Source organism: Bos taurus, chromosome 18, assembly GCF_002263795.3.
Source record: "Bos taurus isolate L1 Dominette 01449 registration number 42190680 breed Hereford chromosome 18, ARS-UCD2.0, whole genome shotgun sequence".
In the NCBI taxonomy this organism is placed as follows: domain Eukaryota; kingdom Metazoa; phylum Chordata; class Mammalia; order Artiodactyla; family Bovidae; genus Bos; species Bos taurus.
Window position 1 is genome coordinate 26,099,004 of NC_037345.1, and position 20,110 is coordinate 26,119,113.

A 20,110-nucleotide genomic window follows, 5' to 3' on the forward strand; every position below is an offset into this window, starting at 1 on the left:
TGAGAAAAGTGTGAGCCTGTTTAGTCAGGTGATTACATAGTGTAGGACAAATAAACCTTAATTTCTTTGAGTTCCATTAGTGTGAGAATGAGACAAATGTTCCTTTACTTTCAAAGATTTTGTAGCCTATCAAGCTTTGGATCCTGCAGATAGGTAGTGGTACTAACCCCAACATGTTATATGTAATAAAAAATTATGTAAATTACCAAGAGGGTAATAGATCAAGGAATCATAAGATCATTTTGTCAGGAAAGGTCCCTATATCCAACAATATACTCAGGTTATCTTGAATTTAAAAGTAATAGAAAATTTGTGTAGAGCAGACCCAGTTTCCTCTGCTTCTTGCTCTCGAGCAAGGATATCATAGCAACACCAGCTTGAGTAGACATCAAAGAGTTAAAAATAAGTGACTGCATGTTAGGGCTCAAAGTTTAGTTTTGCAGTGGCAGACCTGCCGATAGGGAAGAAGGAGGACAATGGATTAAAATTTGCTTTTATTTTTAAGGATAATATGAAGGATAAATTACGTTTGAAAAATGTTTCGCTCAAAGTCCAGAGGAAAAAGTTGCTTTTACAGTTGAGGCAGGTAAGTGGATTTGTCTTTCTTTCTTTATTTTTTTTTTAAGGTTACTGTAGTGGGTAGAACAACATCCTCCCAAAAATGTCCATGTCTCCGAATTCCCAAGATGTCCATGTCCTAATTCCTGGAGTCTGTGACTATGTTACTTTACGTGGCATAAGGATTTTGCAGGTGTGATGAAATCAAGAATGTTGAGATGGGGAGAATATCTTGGAGTATCTAAGTGGGTCCAATGTAATCACAAGAGTCCTTAGGAGAGGGAGGCAGGAGAGTGAGAGACAGAGAAGATGTGGAAATAGAGGCAGAGATCAAAGCGAAGGAAGGGATCATGAATGAAGGATGCAGACTGCCTGTAGCAGCTGGTAATGGCAAGGAAACAGATTCACCTCTAGAGCCTCCAGAATGAATGCCACCCTGCCAACTCCTTGGTTTTAAAGAACTGTTTTGGACTTCTGACCTCATGAGCTGTAAGAAAATACACTTCTATTGTTTTAAACCTCTGCATTTGTGGTCATCTTTTACGGTAGCAACAGGAAACTAACACAGTTTCTATGCTGATAAATCTGTAATGGAGCTGGCTTGAATTTAAAAGACCTTCATGGGGCTTCCCTGGTGGCTCAGTGGTAAAGAATCCACCTGCCATAGCAAGAGACACAGGTTTGATCCCCGGTCCAGTAACTAAGATTCCATATGCCGCAGAACAACTAACTCACAACTACAGAGCCTGTGCTCTAGAGACCGGGAACCGCAACTGCCGAGCCCAGGTGCCACAACGACTGAAGCCCGTGTGTGAGCCCTTGCTCCACGATAAGAGAAGCTGCTGCAATGAGAAGCCCGCAAACTGCAACTAGAGTGTAGCCCCTGCTCGCCTCAACTAGAGAAAAGCCCCCACAACAACAAAGACCCAGCACAGCCAAAAATACAGAAAGAAAACTATATGTAAAAACCCTCATGACATACTTGTTGACCCTTTTGGGGAGTGTGGCCTGGGTGGCACAGTTCGGAGTATGCTTTGCTGAGTCTTTGAGCAGCTGATCCAAAAGGCTCCTGATGAAAGGCAGACATGGCACAAGGCCTCTGGAATGTGGTTACATGGTTCCCTCCTCTCTGAGCTCAGTATTTCTGTCATTAACTCAAATGCAGGCACTGATGGCGTAGCATCAGAGGTGGCTGCTGACAGTGACACAGAGTCAGGCAGGAGAGTTAATGTCTGGGGCCTGTGGGTTGATTGACTTGGGATCCCAAAGTCTCAACAGGTTGGGGGCAACTTTAACACATGAGGTAACTAAGGCCAAATGTGAGATCCTTCACTTTGATTCCCCCCAAATACCTACACAGGTCCTGGGTGGCTTAGTCGTGGAGCAGCTGATACAGTCAGTTCAGCTGGGGGCCATGCTGTGGCCTAGGCTGCACTCCACAATGCCACCTCCCTCCCCTCGCAAAGGGGTGGTCTCTCTGCCCTCTGTTCTGACGTTCTGAGTAACCCCACCTGGAGCACCGTGTCTCACGGAGAGCTCCACGCTTGAAGGAATCTGCAAACTAGCATCCACATAGGAGAGGGAACCGAGAGCACATCAGGGGACCTGGGACTCATGGGGCCAAGGAGCAGGGGTCCATGCTGCCTCCAAGTGCTCTCTCTGGCTGCTGTGGGAAAGGACCACACCACTTGGGAGGGTCCCCAGGGTGGAGCCAGGGTGGAGATGTCAGCGAAGGAGAGTTGAGTTCAGTGGAAGAAAGAACGTGGCCCCACCACGTTTTCAAGAATGTGCCTCCTGATACCGAGTTCCTGGTTCTCTGGGCTTCATGCAAGCTCAGGCATCCAGAAGCATGAGAGAGGAAGCAGATGGCTGACCTTGAACCTAAAAGCCATTGCTACCCAGAGATGACACTGACAGGGTCCTGTCCTCACAGGCTCACAGGGAGAGGTGATGGTGAGAAAAGGCGTAGATGTGTAAGTGCTAGACGGAGATCACAGAAGCCACGACCAGGAGCCACAGAATCCAGAGACTGAGTGGAGGGAGGGGTTGCCTTCTGGTGTGGAAGATGGGAACAGTTTGAGCTGCAGGATGGGTCAAGTTAGGGCTTAAGGAAATTGTTGTGTTATTCGGGAGGAAGGGAAGAAGATGTCTTTTAGGAGGTATACAGCTTGAATAGCAAGTGGGTGAGGGGAGCAGTCCCGAGGTTGGCTTTTGTGACCACAGACGTGAGATGCTGTAGAGCTGATGGGACAGGTAAGTGGGGTGAGGGCTAGGGAGGCCACCCAATGCACTGATACACCCCCAGTGCAGAAATGTCATGCGACCAAAGGAAAGGCATTTGTGTGCTGCTTATTCTGAGTTTTCCAGGTTAAAAGCAACTTTTAATGGCCTCTTCCTTCACAGCCCTGTTGAGGCACCACCTCCTCGGGGAAGCCTCCCTGACCCGGCCTTGCATACTCTCCTGGCCTGCCTGAGGGGCTTCTGTTTGCGTGCTGCCCCTGTGTGTCCCTCAACACCATGCTGTGATCTGCCTGTGAACTGTCATTGAGTATGGGAGTACTGTATTTACTCAGATCTCTATCCCTAGGGCCTAACACCATGCCTGGCACCAAGCAGATCCCCAATCCAAGTTTGTAGAATGACTGAATGATGACTGACTTCCAAAAGCTCACCTGAAATTGAATGTATGGCTATACAGAAGTCACAACCTCACGTCATTTCTTTTTCTTTTTTGGCCATGTTCTATTCTTTATTATTATTGTTTTTTTTACTGGCATATAATTGCTTTACAAAGTTGAGCTCGTTTCTGCTATACAATGAAGTGAATCAGCTATACGTATGCATACACCCCTCCGGGCCCCCTCACCCCATCCCACCCCTCTGGGTCATCACGGAGCACTGAGCTGAGCTGCCTTGCTATACTGCAGGTTCCCACTAGCTATCTGTTTTACACACGGTAGCACATGTCGCTCCCAGTCTCCCAGTTCATCCTGCCTAGCCCTTCCCCCACTGTGTCCACAAGTCCTTTCTCTGCATCTGCATCTCTATTCCTGCCCTGCAAATAGGCTCCTCTGTATCATTTCTTTCAGATTTCACACTTACGCATTAATATATGTTTGTTTTTGTCTTTCTGACTTGTGACACTCTTCTTCCTGAGCTGTAGAAGGAGGAGGTAGGCGAGGCCCTCCACGACGTTGACTTCCAGCAGCTGAAGATCGAGAATGCTCAGTTTTTAGAGACGATTGAAGCAAGGAATCAAGAGCTGATCCAGATGAAGCTGGCATCTGGAAACACCCTGCAGATCCTTAACGCGTACAAAGTAAGGTCCAAGCTCCTGCCCCCATGCCTGGGGTTTCCTGTGCCACAGCAAGGTTCTGGGACATCACTGTGGCTTCACTGAGAGCCTGGGCATCCTACGCTCCCCCGAGAGCCTAGGCATCCTACACTCCCCCGTTGCTCTCTGATTTCTCCTGACAAAGCCATATCTCCTGCTGTTGCTGATGCTGCGTCACTTCTGTTGTGTCCAACTCTTTGTGACCCCAGGGACTGCAGCCTACCAGGTTCCTCTGTCCACGGGATTTTCCAGGCAAGAGTACTGGAGTGGGTTGCCATTGCCTTCTCTGGCCATATCTCCTAAAATCCCCCAAATGTCTCTATAACCCTGACTATGTGTTAAAACCAGTTGAGGAGCCTTTTTTCTTTTTTTTTTTTAAAAAAGATAGACACACTAATTCAACCCCGACCAATTGAATTAAGAGGTGAGAGCCATACATTTTTTTTAACTCCCCAGATGATTTTTATGCACTGTGAGTTTTAAGAACCAGCCACAATTAGGGCTGTATTTAATTTAGTCTGTAATAAGCACTTCCCTGGGGCTTCCCTGGTGGCTCAGTGGTAAAGAACTCGCCTGCCAATGCAGGAGACTTGGGCTCGATCCCTGTCTTAACAGGGAAGATGCCCTGGAGAAGGAAATGGCAAACCACTCCAGTATTCTAGCCTGGGAAATCCCATGGACAGAGGAACCTGGTGGGCTACAATCCATGGAATTGTAAGAGAGTCAGACACAACTGAGCAAATAAACAACGATAAGTACTTCCCTGCTTAAAACTCTGCAAAGGAAACCATCTTAGCTATAAATTAAAAAAAAAAACACACCTACTAAATAATTCCTTATCTACACAGAACTGTTTTTGGGGAGAAAGAGGCAATATTGACAATTAAGCAGGGACTGTGGGCATGAGCGTGGCCTGTCCCTGGCAGACCAGGTGGCCTGGTCACTCTGCTGGCAACTGTCTGATGCAGTGGCCCATCTATCCTGCCCACTGGCCTGGGAGACAAGGGTGGTTTTTACAGAAGAACATTTGCAACTGATTTTGATAGAGAACGCTCCCGTTGACACCCAGTTAAGTAAAATTGATTTCTCCCCTAGAAATTTCATTCTTCTCATTTGTAGACCGGTATCCCAAAATATTATACTTAATTATTTCATTTTGAATTTTATCAATAAAACAATTGTGGCAGTTTGTTTTCTTCTCTTGTTAATATAATTATACAGTGTCCTCAATTTTGCCTCTTGGCCTGCAAAGCCTGAAATATTTCCCATCTAACCTTTTACAGAACAAGGTTGCTGACCCTTGGCCTAGTGCCTTGGTGGCAATAGCAGCCATGGACTTAGATAGCTCACAAGCAAACTTCATTTGGTCCACACGGTGTCATTTAAAAATGTGAATTCAAATGTGTTTATATTAGGCTTATGTTTGTTCAATGTTTTCCTTTTACAAATGAAAAACCTGAGGCTGAAAGAGAGAGAGTAATTGCTGGATTCAAGCCACATGCTGTGACGGAGCTGGGGCTCCTAGTCCAGTGCGTGTCCCGCCTTACCCACTGCCTTCCGCTGGCAAAGTGTGTGTAGACAAGGTCACGCTTACATTCTGAAATTCTTGTGTCCAGCTGGAGAGCTGCGAGGTATGTGGTTACACCACACTGGACCTTGATCTGATCCTGAGGAATCAACTAAGTGGCCCAGGGCCAGTCAGGTCTTGTGGGGAAAAGTCAGGGCTTTGGAGTGGAGCTACTGGGTATAAAATACTAATATGAGAGCCAGGCCCAGGTCTTGAGCTCCAGAACACGTAGTGCAGATTGATGGTGATACCCAAGCAGCTGGAACACAGGCAATGGTGGGCAGGATGGGAGCCATTCTGGTCAGAATCCCAGGGGCTAGGGTGCCTGTCAGCCTGTTGAGAATAACAGCAAGCAGATGGTGAAGCTGGGAGGAGACGCCTACAGGAGACCTATGGTGACGCAGCCTGAAGCTGAGAGAGACACAGTTTGACTTTTCTGTATCTCAGTTCTCAGGTCTCCTGGGGAAAGCAGGGCCCAGCACTGGTGAGTTGTAGAGTCACGCCTCACCTGGGTTTGAATGGGGACTCCACTGGGAACTGTGGGCCGATGCTTCCCCTCTCAGAAGCAGGTTTTGTGACTGCCCACCAGGACAGAGCTTGACTGGTCAGTGATGTGTCCCTAGCACTGAGGACAATGGCAAAGCAGGTGCTCAGTCAGAATTGTCAAAAAACTGCTAAAAATCCAGGTGTATGTTTATGGATGGATGTTCAACAGGTTGGATCATTTTCATTTTTAAGGTCAAACACCCAAGTGTGAGACGTCATTAAAAATATGTAGAATGGGACTTCCCTGGTTGTCTAATAGCTAAGACTCCTTGCTCCCAATACAGGGACCTGGGATCGATCCCTGGTCAGAGAACTAGATCCCACATGCCGCCGCAGCTATAGAGGAAAGATCCTGCATGCCACATCTAAGACTCAGCACAACCAAATAAACACATATTTCTAAAATAATAAAAAAATATGTAGAATAATTTGCCTCTATTACTAAATATATGAGAACCTGTGGCACACTAGGCCCGGGGCTAAGTGCTGAGGGTTTGGCCATGAAGGAGACAGACACAGTGTCTTGTCTTCTGTGAGTTTTATGATTGAGTCTCAGTCAAGGGAGCCCCTTGGGGCATCCCTAGTGGCTCCATGGTAGCGAGTCTGCCTGCCGTTGCAGGAGACGTGGGCTTGATTCCTGGTCTGGGAAGACCTCACATGTGAGATCTCACATGCTCACAGTAGCATCCACCTCTTTGTCCAAATGGTGGTGGTAATATGCCATGTGCTCTCCGTGTGTCAGGCTCTGCGCTCAACACTTTACCAGGATTTGTCTCTGTTAAGCCTTTCCTGGTGGCTCAGACAGTAAAGGATCCGCCTGCAATGCAGGAGACCCAGGTTTGATCCCTGGGTTGAGAAGATCCCCTAGAGAAGGAAATGGGAACCCACTCGAGCATTCTTGCCTGGAGAATTCCATGGACAGAAGAGCCTGGAGGGCTACAGTCCATGGGGTCACAGAGTCAGATACGACTGAGTGACTAAGCACCACAACCCTACAAAGCAGTCAGCCCAAGTCTAGAGAGGTTCTCTTAGAAAACGGTGGGGTGGGATTTGGGTCCAGGTGTGTCTGGGTGCTTTGCAGGTGAGAAGCCTCCCGAGGTCCTCTCCTCCCCTGCCTCTTAGGCACCAGGATTCTGAAAATCTGGAGTCATAAGAAGGACAGACGCAAGTTCCTGGACGGTCCTGCTATTCTGCTGAATAAAGAGTTGTCTGTCTCTTTTTCCTATAGCGATCATCTTTGCTCAAGACTTCCCGTGTTGTTATATTGCAGAGCAAGCTACACCACGCCATGCAAATGTCCCTCAATCTGACCAAGGAGTTCTTGCTGAGAAAAGAGTTACTTGAAAAAATTGAAAAAGAAACCCTACAAGCAGAGGAGGTAGGCGAGGGTAAAACTCTTTCTGGTGTTTTTCTCCTTCTGTCAACAAGGACTTTGAGTCAGCCACCTTGGTTTTTGTCTAGAAAAGCCTAGATCAGAAAAATCAAAATAGTTCTGGGCCATCAGAGGAGAAAGTTCCCAGTCCATGGTGTTGGCATTTTAATTACTGCTGGGTTAGAATCTAGAGTCAGAAATCATCTAGAAACCACAGAGTCCAAATCACCCTTGAGAATTCCTTCCTTAAGTGATTCATAAGGTACCAAATTCAAAGTATAGTGTATTCAGTCTGGCAAAAAAATGTACAATGCATGTAATAATGTAACCAATATAAGAAAAAGAACACACAGCAAATGATAATGTTCTATGCAAAGGAGAGAAAGCTTTTTAGACGTGGAACTCTCACTTGGTACGATGGCTGCTCAGATGGTAGACTTGTGACCTCTGTCCCAGTGCACTCTAGGGCCTGTGGTCACCATGCGAACATCTGAGCTCCCTCCATCTGCATGGGGGTTGAGTGCTCTCAGTATTTTGCTGAGCACATAGAGGTGAATTCCCACAACCTAAATGCACCTGGGATTCTCAAAAGGGACTTTGGGGGTGAAGATGGGGGACAATGAGCCCTGGACTTGTATTCTGAAAGCCTGGCATCAAGTTTGGTGTTGCCAGTCTTTAGCCTTGAATAAGCCTTTGAAGTAGACAGAACTCAGTTTCCGCATCCAGGCAAAAGATGTCACAGCCTTTGTTGCGATGATCAGACAGGGTGCTTTGTGAACCTCTTACAACCATCCACCTGTTCAGTTATTACTATCATTGTCTCAAATGAGTCTGAAGTGTCCCTGACACTACCTACAACAGTCCCGAAGCCACAGGATTACTGTATCTGACTCAGTTTTGCCATGGCATCCGCATCGTATTCTTGGTGGAGAGCCCAAATCCTTTGCAAAAAAAAAAAAAGCTGGTCTCAGTACAGAGTGGCCTGTAACAAAGTCAAAGCAAAGATCTGGGTGTTCTCTCTATGTGGAATTCCTGTGGTCCTTCTTTGTTTGGGTTGATACTTCTTAGATGACAAGTAATATGTGAGATCAATCTTTAAAAGCCTGGCATTAACTACTTAGTATATTTTCATTTTCTTAACTTTTAAAAAAACAGCTTAATTGGGATTTAATTCATGTATCAAATAATGTATCAATTTAAAGTGTAGATTCGAGTGGCTTATAGTATATTCCCAGACTTGCATAACCATCAGCTTGAATATTTTAGAACATTTTCATCACCTCAGAAAGAAACCCCGGATCCACTAGATGTCCTTCATTTTACCTCACCTCATTCCCACCCGCCAACCACTCACTCACTCACTTTAGTCGCTCAGTCGTGTCTGACTCTTTGTGACTCTATGGACTGCAGCACGCCAGGGCTCCCCGTCTATCACCAAATCCCGGAGTCTACCCAAACTCATGTCCATTGAGTCAGTGATGCCATCTAACCATCTCATCCTCTGTCATCCCCTTCTCCGCCTGCCCTCAATCTTTCCCAGCATCAGGGTCTTTTCAAATGAGTCAGCTTTTTGCATCAGGTGGCCAAAGTATTGGAGTTTCAGCTTCAACATCAGTCCTTCCAATGAACACCCAGGACTGATCTCCTTTAGGATGGAATGGTTGGATCTCCTTGCAGTCCAAGGGACTCTCAAGAGTCTTCTCTAACACCACAGTTCAAAAGCATCAATTCGTCAGTGCTCAGCTTTCTTTATAGTCCAACTCTCACATCTATACATGACTACTGGAAAAACCATAGCCTTGACTAGACGGACCTTTGTTGGCAAAGTAATGTCTCTGCTTTTGAATATGCTATCTAGGTTGGTCATAACTTTCCTTCCAAGGAGTAAGTGTCTTTTAATTTTGTGACTGCAGTCACTACCTGCAATGATTTTGGAGCCCCCCCAAAATAAAGTCAGCCACTGTTTCCTCATCTATTTGCCATGAAGTGATGGGACCAGATGCCATGATCTTAGTTTTCTGAATGTTGAGCTTTAAGCCAACTTTTTCACTCTCCACTTTCACTTTCATCAAGAGGCTCTTTAGTTCTTCACTTTCTGCCATAAGGGTGGTGTCATCTGCATATCTGAGGTTATTGATATTTCTCCCGGCAATCTTGATTCCAGCTTGTACTTCATCCAGCCCAGCATTTCTCATGATGTACTCTGCATATAAGTTAAATAAGCAGGGTGACAATATACAGCCTTGACATACTCCTTTCCCGATTTGGAACCAGTCCATTGTTCCATGTCCAGTTCTAACTGTTGCTTCCTGGCCTGCATATAGATTTCTCAGGAGGCAGGTCAGGTGGTCTGGTATTCCCATCTCTTTCAGAATTTTCCACAGTTTATTGTGATCCACACAGTCAAAGGCTTTGGCATAATCCATAAAGCAGAAATTGATGTTTTTCTGGAATTCTCTTACTTTTTCGATGATCCAACGGATGTTGGCAATTTGATCTCTGGTTCCTCTCCCGTTTTTAAAAACTAGCTTGAAATCTGGAAGTTCACAGTTCATGTATTGCTGAAGCCTGGCTTGGAGAATTTTGAGCATTACTTTGCTAGCGTGTGCTGCTGCTGCTGCTAAGTCACTTCAGTAGTGTGCGAATCTGTGTGACCCCTTAGACGGAAGCGCACCAGGCTCCTCCATCTCTGGGATTCTCCAGGCAAGAATACTGGAGTGTGTTGCCATTTCCTTCTCCAGCTAGTGTGTGAGATGAGTGCAATTGTGCAGTAGTTTGAGCATTCTTTGGCATTGCTTTTCTTTGGGATTGGAATGAAAACTGACCTTTTCCAGTGCCATGGCCACTGCTGAGTTTTCCAAATTTGCTGGCATATTGAGTGCAGCACTTTCACAGCATCACCTTTTAGGATTTGAAATAGCTCAACTGGAATTCCATCACCGCCACTAGCTTTGTTTGTAGTGATGCTTCCTAAGGTCCACTTGACTTCACATTCCAGGATGTCTGGCTCTAGGTGAGTGATCACAGCATCGTGATTATCTGGGTCATGAAGATCTTTTTTGTACAGTTCTGTGTATTCTTGCCATCTCTTCTTAATATCTTTTGCTTCTGTTAGGTAGCCACAGGTGACTACTAATCAGCTTCGTGTCTCTGTGAATTGGCCTTTTCTCATAGGGTCTTCCGGAGAAGGCAAAGGCAAGCCACTCCAGTACTCTTGCCTAGAAAATCCTATGGATGGAGGAGCCTGGTAGGCTGCAGTCCATGGGGTCTCTACAAGTCAGACACGACTGAAGCAACTTAGCAGCAGCAGCAGCATAGGGTCTTCCCAGGTGGCTCTAGTGGTAAACAACCTGCTTGCCAATGCAGGAGATGTAAGAGGCGTGGGTTTGGTCCTTGGGTTGGGAAGATCCCCTGGTGGAGGGCATGACAACCCACTCCAGTATTCTTGCTTGGAGAATCCCATGGACAGAGGAACCTGGTGAGTCCATTGGGTCACAAAGAGTCGGACACAATTGGAGAGACTTAGCATGCCCACATGCTGCTTTGCAGACATATTCTTTACCACTGGGCCACCAGGGAAGCCCTATATATAGTACCTCTATGTTTAATATTTACAGAAACTGCCAAGCTGTTTGGCAAACCGGCTGCTCCATTTTACATTCCCATCAAAAATGTATGTGTGAGGGTTCCAATTTCTGTACATCTTCACCAACACTTGTTATTTTCAGGTGTTTTCTTCAATGCTTTGCAATAGGTGGGAAGTGGTATTGATTTGAATTTCTTTATGACTAACGGCATTGAGCATCTTTTCATATGCTTTTTGGCTACAGGTCTGTCTTTCCTGGAAAAATGTCTATTCAAGACCTTTGCCCAGTTTTTTTTTTTTTAGATTTATTTATTTAATTTATTTTTGGCTGCACTGGATCTATGTTGCTGCGTGGGCTTTCTCTGGTTGTGGCGAGCATGGGTTACTCTTCAAGGATTTCTAATTGCAATGGCTTCTCTTGTTACAGAGCATAGGCTCTAGGTCCATGGGCTTCAGTAGCTTGAGAATGTGGGCTCAGTAGTTGCTGCTTATGGACTCTAGAGCACAGGCTCAGTAGTTGTGGTGCATGAGCTTAGTTGCCACTTAGCATATGGAATCTTCCCAGACCAGGGATCAACCCCCTGTCCCCTGCATTGGCAGGAGGAATCTTATCCTCTGTACCACCAGGGAAGTTCCCTCCTTGAGTTTCTTTATAATCTTCATGATAGCTGCTTTGAAGACTTTGCCAAGCCCTTCTTCTGGATTCTCTGAAAAGCAGTTTATGTTGCCTCTTTTTATCCCTGTGTGGATCACATGTCCTTGTTTCTTTCCTATCTCATAATTTTTCTTGCAAACTGGACATTTTAGATAATATATTTTAGCAACAATATCTTGGTCTTGTTATTGTTTTTGCTTGTTGTTTAGTGATTTGGCTGCACTATTCGGTAAAGTCTCCCTCTCCTGCTGTTAGCCTCTGATGTGGCTCCTCAGAGGGTACAGCTCATGGATTCTATCTCCCTGACAACCAGAGTGATTTCAGCTGAGTTCTCTTTGACTCTTCCATCTTCCAGCTAAACCTCTTGCTGGTCTGCCTCTATTGGTACCACACGTAGCTGTTAGCCTCCATTCATTACTAGCTGATGGCTCTACTGCCTTAACACCCTGAGACGTTAATTGCTCCACATTCTTGATCTAATTAACATCAGGCTCGATCACAGGGGTAAAGCATTGCCAGTCATTGAGGCTTGCTCTAACCCCATATTTGTTGTTTCAACTCTTTGCGACCCCATGGGCTGCAGCATGCCAAGCTTCCCTGTCCTTTACTATCTCTTGGAGTTTGCTCAAACTCATGTTCATTGAGTCAGTGATGCCATCCAACCATCTCATCCTCTGTCACCCCCTTCTCCTCCTGCTCTCAATCTTTCTCAGCATCAGGGTCTTTTCCAATGAGTCAGCTCTTCATATCAGGTGGCCAAATTATTGGAGCTTCAGCATCAGTCCTTCCAATGAATATTCAGGGTTGGATTCCTCTAGGAATGGCAGACTTGATCTCCCTGAGTCCAAGAGGCTCTCAGGAAGACTATTCTTAATTGCCTCTTTCTCTGGTTAAGTTAAAGATCTAACTGATCTACTTTTTGCTTGTTGCTACTTCTATGGAACTATCAGATTGATCTTAACCACTCTCCCCAAAGACCTCCACTGTTTCCTACAAAGTCCTTAGGCATGATCTCCCCACACTGTTCCAAGTAAAGTTCATTTCTTAGGCCACATTCCGGAGCTCTTTGTTTTACAGCCTCTCCCCTGCACCACTGCCCTGGAGCTGGGCATGGGAACAGTGGCCTGCCTTTCCTGTAGTTTCACCCTGCTCTTCAAGCGGGGTGCTGGGTGAGATTGCAGTCCCTGCTCTTCTGAACATACCCCTCATAGCTAGTACTTAATGCTTTAGTTCTTACTTCATTATATTCATCTCCGGTATTCTCTAATCATCATCCTCACAAGAGTGTCCACTGATGGTTCTGAATACATTTTTAGGTCTCCCCACAGTCATGTGTCATGCTAAACAGTTAGTAGGTATGCACTGTATGCTTCCCGACAAATTTTTACTGCATTCTGAAAACAAGTTAATAAAAAATTAATTTTATTAGGTTGCCTTAAACTGAATTAAAATAGCACTTCTCAAACCAGAAGACAATCAATAACTGGGGATCTTGTTACAAGCAGATTCCGATTGGATAGATGGCCTGAGACTCTGCATTTTCACCCAGTTCCCAGGTGATGCCAGTGTCAGATGATGGTGATTCTTTTGTGAAGCAAGGAATCAAAATAACATACTTGGTTAGGAAGAGTCAACATCATAAGAATGTTAGTTCTATTTAAGTTGATCTGTGAAATAACAGTATTCCAATTAAAATAATAAAAGTTTTTGAAAGGTTTAAATAAACTGACTCAAAAATTCTTTTGGAAAAATAAGAAAATTAAAATCCTTAATAAGGAGAAGACTAGCCTTACCAGATACTGAGACATGTCATGAGGTTACGGTATTTAAAACAGGACCATAAAGAAAAAAGACCATGAATAGACTAGAAGATCAAAGAAAAAATATAAGCCAATTGATATAAGTATACATTAATATTGATGCATTTAGTTTATGATAAAAGTGACATTGTAATAAAAGACAACAGATTATTCAGTTAGTAACATTTAACTTGGAACTTATATGTAATGGTGAAATTAATCCAGTCATATCATAAATTTAAATGTAAATAATAAAGCCATTAAAGTCCTAAATTTATATAGTGGGAACATTTTTATTATGATCTTGGAATGGGGAAGACATTTAAAATGTAAAGCCCATAAGCCATGAAATCAATAAAGTCAACTATATAAAAAAAAAATTTTTCTGCATGATAAAAACCATCATAAGTAAGGCCAAAAGATAAGTAACTGGGAAAATGTTGTATCTAACATCACAAGGAGCTAATTTTCTTAAAACATAAATGCATTTTAGAAATTAATAGGAAAAATCTAACAAAAAATAGGAAAAATAGGCCAAAGACTTAAACAGTTTACAAAAAAGCTAAAAAATCTCAAACATATTAAAAATGTTCCTCTTCATCCATAAGGGTCAGAAAAAGTAAAACTATAATGAGGTACCATTTTTCCTCCATTAAACTAACAAAGATGAAATAGTAAGATTGTGTTGAGACAACAGGGAAAACAGGCAGTCTCAAACACTGCTGCAGAAGTATATTGGCTTGATCATTGTAACAGAAGGCAAGTTAGCACCATAAATTGTGTACACTCACATGCTTAGGACAGAGTTTCTCAACCTAGACACTACCGACATTTTGGGTCAGATACTTCTTTGTTGTGGGGTCTGTCCTGGGCATGGTAGGGTATTCAGTAGCATCCCTGACCTCAGCCTACTAGATGCCAGTAGCACTCCCCTGACTATGACAAGCAAAAGTGTCACCAGGCATCGCCAAATGTCTTCTGCGGGCAGATAGCTTCTGGTTGAGAACCACTGCCTTAGAATAAGCAATTTCACTTTCAGTAGCTTATCCTACTGATATATTTGCATTTTTACAAAATGATGTATACCCTGAAGATTTGTAATCACAGCACTGTTTGTTGTAACAAGAGATGGAGAAGCTAAGTGACTGTGGGTGGGGACTTGTTAAATTATGGTGCATCCATACAATGGAAAATTATGCAGCTGTTTAAAAAGTAAATTCTTTATGTGCTGATACAGAAGATTCTTTAAGATTTGTTGAGGGGGAGAAAAAAGTTGGATAAATAAAAGTGAATAGAGATCCCCATAAAGCAGCCTGTCGGGAGCGGTGCACTCTGGAGTGGGTGCTCCTAAATATCACTTGTTTAATCAAAGAAGAAAACCTTCCTTTGCTTTTGAAGTGAATGCATTCTCATTCTATTGGCTCCAACAACCCCAGGCAGGAGGACCCTTGTTGGGGCCCCACTCGAAAAGCTCAGCAAAGGTGTCTAGGATAAGGAGCTCTCAGAACGGGAAGATCCAGTCCTCTTTCTTCCTGTCCTACAAAACCACCACTAAGGTTTGGGATTTTGGAATGGGTGATGGTGACTTCATGGCTTCTTCAGCTTCTCAAGTGTGACGGTGCCAGAGATTATCTTGTACAGAGATTGTACCTCCCAGCTTCCCTACTGGGAGAGAAACAAGTGTGGAAATGAGCAGCAGAAGTGCCTCTTCTACGATCTAGAAGAGATCTAAGCTGATGCTTCTGGAGAAATCTCTTAGAGATAAAAGCCGGCAGAGTTGAGACTGTATACCCAGCTGGAGACCAGCTTCATGCTAGATGAACTTCTTCACCTCAGAGTGTCTCCCCTGGAATGTTGCTGTTCATGGGGAGCAGATTTGAATCTATTTACCAACTACCTGGAAATTTGCTTGAGAAGCTTCTGAGTCTCAGTTTTAAGATGGAGGAGAAAAGAAAAGGAGTAATCTTTAAGAAAGACTAATCAACAAGCACTAGTATATTATTGCTGGTCTGTGCTTAGTCATTCAGTTGTGTCTGACTCTTTGCAATGCCATGGACTGTAGCCCGCCAGGCTCCTCTGTCCATGTGATTCTCCAGGCAAGAATACTAGAGTGGGTTGCCATGCCTTCCTCCAGGGGATTTTTCCATCCCAGGGGTCGAACCCAGGTCTCCCCCATTGCAGGCGGATTCTTTACTGTCTGAGCCATCAGGCAAGCCTAAGGATACTGGAGTGGGTAGCCTATCCCTTCTCCTGGAGAACTTCCTGACACAAGAATTGAACCAGGATCTTCTGCGTTGCAGGTGGGTTCTTTTACCAGTTGAGCTACTGGGGAAGCCCAGTATATTATTGAGGCCAATAAAGACCTGCTTGGTCCCTAGGGCAGGTGAAACAATGCCATCCACTGGCTGGTTCCCCACACCGCAAAATGTCTCCAGGGGGTGCATTTGCTGAGTTTATTATTTCAAAGTATCCCAGTGATCCCAGATTTAGTATGAGGCTCCCCAAGAGATGCCAATTCCTTTTAGGAGAATTTTGTATGTTCTAATTTTGTTTTCCCCCAGATTTCTACTTATTGTACTAAAACCAAATTAATTCCAAAAAGGGAAGGGGTCCTTTGGCTCTTGCCTTACTCATGCAGCATACATTTTCGTTATTCCTTCCTCTTTCTGGTCCTCATCGGTGTGCAGACATGTTTATATTGCTGAAGGTGTATTGAATTGATACAACTTTGTATGATCATTATTCTTAAAATTCACTGAGGGCAGAAAGTGAAGAGGAACTAAAAAGCCTCTTGATGAAAGTGAAAGTGGAGAGTGAAAAAGTTGGCTTAAAGCTCAACATTCAGAAAATTAAGATCATGGCATCTGGTCCCATCACTTCATGGCAAATAGATGGGGAAACAGTGGAAACAGTGTCAGACTTTATTTTTGGGGGCTCCAAAATCACTGCAGATGGTGATTGCAGCCATGAAATTAAAAGACGCTTACTCCTTGGAAGGAAAGTTATGACCAACCTAGATAGGATATTCAAAAGCAGAGACATTACTTTGCCAACAAAGGTCCATTTAGTCAAGGCTATGGTTTTCCAGTGGTCATGTATGGATGTGAGAGTTGGACTGTGAAGAAAGCTGAGCGCCGAAAAATTGATGCTTTTGAACTCAATGGTGTTGGAGAAGACTCTTGAGAGTCCCTTGGACTGCAAGGAGATCCAACCAGTCCATTCTAAAGGAGATCAGTCCTGGGTGTTCTTTGGAAGGAATGATGCTAAAGCTGAAACTTCAGTATTTTGGCTACCTCATGTGAAGAGTTGATTTATTGGAAAAGACTGATGCTAGGAGGGATTGGGGGCAGGAGGAGAAGGGGACGACAGAGGATGAGATGGCTGGATGGCATCACCGACTCGATGGATCTGAGTTTGAATTAACTCCGGGAGTTGGTGATGGACAGGGAGGCCTGGCGTGCTGCAATTCATGGGGTCACAAAGAGTCAGACGCGACTGAGCGACTGAACTGAACTGAACTGACTGTGTACCATACCCTATGCTAAGAGCTGACAGCCGCTTAAGAGTTTCATTGGATTCTCATAACCATTATGTAGGTTATCTGACTAGTCTTGTTTTCTAGATGAGGAAACTGAGGCTCAAAGCAGATATTCACAACCATCTACTTTAACATTGAGAAAATCTGGAATTTGGTAGCAGGTGTTTGAGAGTGATAAAATTTGTGAGATTTCTGTGCAAATCACTTAATGTTTCTGAGTCTCAGATAGTGATTCCTTCCTACCTCCTGGGATCACTGAGAACTGAAAGGAGTTGTGTATGTGAAGGTGCTTGATAAACTGCAGGCTTTATTATACTTCTAAACAATGATTTATACCCCTTCATTAATAATCTTCCTGTTATTAAATTTTTAAAAAGTGAATAGAATTGGCTACTCTTTGGGTCAAAAAAGGTAAAATATAGAGATTTCTATCCATGCAAACATATCAAGATTGCCAGGAGAAATATCAACAACCTCAGATATGCAGATGAAACCACCCTTATGGCAGAAAGCGAAGAAAAACTAAAGGGCCTCTTGATGAAAGTGAAAGAGGAGAGTGAAAAAGTTGGCTTAAAACTCAATATTCAGAAAACTAAAATCATGGCATCTGGTCCCATCACTTCATGGCAAATAGACAGGGAAACAATGGAAACAGTGACAGACTTTTTTGGGGGTTGGGGCACTTAAAAATCACTGCAGATGGTGATTGCAGCCATGAAATTAAAAGATGCTTGCTCCTTGGAAGAAAAGCTATGACCAACATAGACAGCATATTAAAAAGCAGAGACATTACTTTGCTGATAAAAGTCCATTTAGTCAAGGGTATGGTTTTTCAGTGGTCATGTATGGATGTGAGAGTTAGCTTGTAAAGAAAGCTGAGCGCAGAAGAATTGATGCTTTTGAACTGTGGTGTTGGAGAAGGCTCTTAAGAGTCCTTTGGACTGCAAGGAGATCCAACCAGTCCATCCTAAAGGATATTAGTCCTGAGTGTTCAATGGAAGGACTGATGTTGAAGCTGAAACTCCAATACTTTGGCCACCTGATGTGAAGAACTGACTCATTTGAAAAGACCCTGATGCTGGGAAAGATTGAAGGCGGGAGAAGGGGATGACAGAGGATGAGATGGTTGGATGGCATCACTGACTCAATGGACATGAGTTTGAGGAAGCTCTGGGAGTTGATGATGGACGGGGAAGCCTGGTGTACTGCAGTCCATGGGGTTGCAAAGATTCGGACACGGCTGAGCGACTGAACTGAACTGAGAGATTTCTTGAAGGATACAGGAAACCTAAAAGCAGTATATGCTTCTTGGAAGGGGACCTGTGTGGCTGGGGACAAGGGGTAGGATGGGAGCTTGTCATTGTGTACATTTTTTTTTTTTTAGTGATCAGTTCATTTTTCTTTTCAAATCATATTTTCTGAATATATTTTATATGCTGGTGAATGACCCCAGGAATACAGAATCTATTAGGTAAAATTCCACTGTGTAGCAGCAATTATTTTTTATTTTATTTTATTTTTTAACTTCACAATATTGTATTTTTATACCATTTGGATTGAATGTGTTGCCTATTCAAAACAATTGTTAAAAGGACAATGCTAATTCAAAATCCACTCAAGAAAAGGACTAGTTAATTTTACTATATAATAATTTAAAAAAATAAAATTTAAAAAGACAGATTCCTCAAAAAAACTGAATGACCATATGATCCAGCAAGTTGTCTTCGAGGTATATACCCCAAATAATTTGGAAGCAGGAACTTGAACAACAGGTATTTGTACACCCAGGTTGTAGTAGCATTATTTACAATAGCCGAAACATAGAAGCAATTCAAGTGTCCATTGACAGATGGATAAATAACCAAAATGAGCTGTACATATATGTAACAGAATTTTACTCATCCTTAGAAAGGAAAAAATTATGACATGCTACAAAATGGATGAACTCTGAAGACATTTACGCTAAGTGAAATTAGACAGTCATGCAGGAGCAACTATTGTATGATTCCACTTATATCTAGAGTAGTCAGATTCATAGAGAATGGGGGAAGGAATCCCGTAGCAGTCCAAGGAACTAAGCTCACTTAAGCCTCACAGTGAGACCAAAAAACAATTTTTTTTTTTTAATTCATAGAGACGTAAAATACAATGGTAGTTGTCAGGGCCTGTTGGGGAAGGGTATGGGAAGTTAAGTGTTTAATAGATACCAAGATTCAGTTGGGGAAAATGAAAAACTTCTGCAGACAGATTGTGATGAAGGCTGCAAAACAATTCGAATATACTGAATGCCACAGAGCTGTACATTTAAAAATGGTTAAAACGGGCAATAGTATGTTATGTATATTTTGCAAAAGAAAAAAAAGCCCCTAAGCAATCAAAAGTAAAGCACATTCCTTAATAAAAGAAGGAAAGGAAGAAGGAAAAAAGGAAGGGAGGAAGAAAGACTGTGTAGACTGCACTTAGTGTTTCTGAACTGGACAAACATGTCAGGGTCTGTAAAGAGTCAGAATCTTGTGATTTCACCCACTCCTTTGAAAATGTAAACATGTTTAGAACGACATTGAAAATAGGGGGAGTTGCCAGGGCCAGTAAGTCCCAGGAGGCTGGAACTGCCAAGGGAGCCCCACAGTCTAATTGGTCCCTTCCCCCACCCAGGACCGGGCCAAGGCCCTGGCTCTGAACAAGCAGCTCCGGAAGCAGCTGTCTGAGTTCCGAGCTCCACAGGTGATGATATACATCTGGGAGAAGATCCGCAACGGGGACCTGGAGAAGACCATCAGGATGTGGGAGAGGAAAGTGGAGATCGCAGAGGTGAGTCCCAAGACCCCCCAATGTCTTATGCACTGCCCCCACCCCCCATCTTTTGTTTAGGATATTGTATTCTGAGCTAAGAATGCAGGTGTTTGGAAGTGTAGTCTGTGAGAAATCTCAGTCATTGCTTCAATGCTTACACCAAATAAAAGATGGCTTTTTGAAAAATTTTTTTCCTTAAAGCTCCTTTTTCTTGTTAGAGACAGGGCCTTTTCAGGTTATCAGGAAGACACTGTAGCAATAGTGTGTTTTTAGTTGCTTATTTTCTTATTGAACTCTGGAAGCTTTTGAGTCCCTCTCCCCACCGTGGATAATTAAGTGATTGCTATTTAATACATGGATAA

General features: G+C 43.6%; 1 protein-coding gene across 4 annotated transcripts in view; it reads left to right on the top strand.

Moving 5' to 3' along the window:
* CCDC113 (coiled-coil domain containing 113) overlaps positions 1–20,110 on the top strand; it is a 33,463-nt gene that overhangs the window by 12,540 nt on the left and 813 nt on the right. For 2 of the 4 annotated variants that reach the window (XM_005218627.5, XM_005218626.5), the window contains exons 5-8: positions 506–586; positions 3,722–3,877; positions 7,276–7,383; positions 19,611–19,766. In XM_005218627.5, coding sequence (XP_005218684.1) covers positions 506–586; positions 3,722–3,877; positions 7,276–7,383; positions 19,611–19,766 — 501 coding nt within the window. Of the gene's footprint in view, positions 1–505; positions 587–3,721; positions 3,878–7,233; positions 7,384–19,610; positions 19,767–20,110 lie in introns of all 4 variants that reach the window. The other 2 variants (XM_005218625.5, NM_001075910.2) reach the window with 1 other exon arrangement.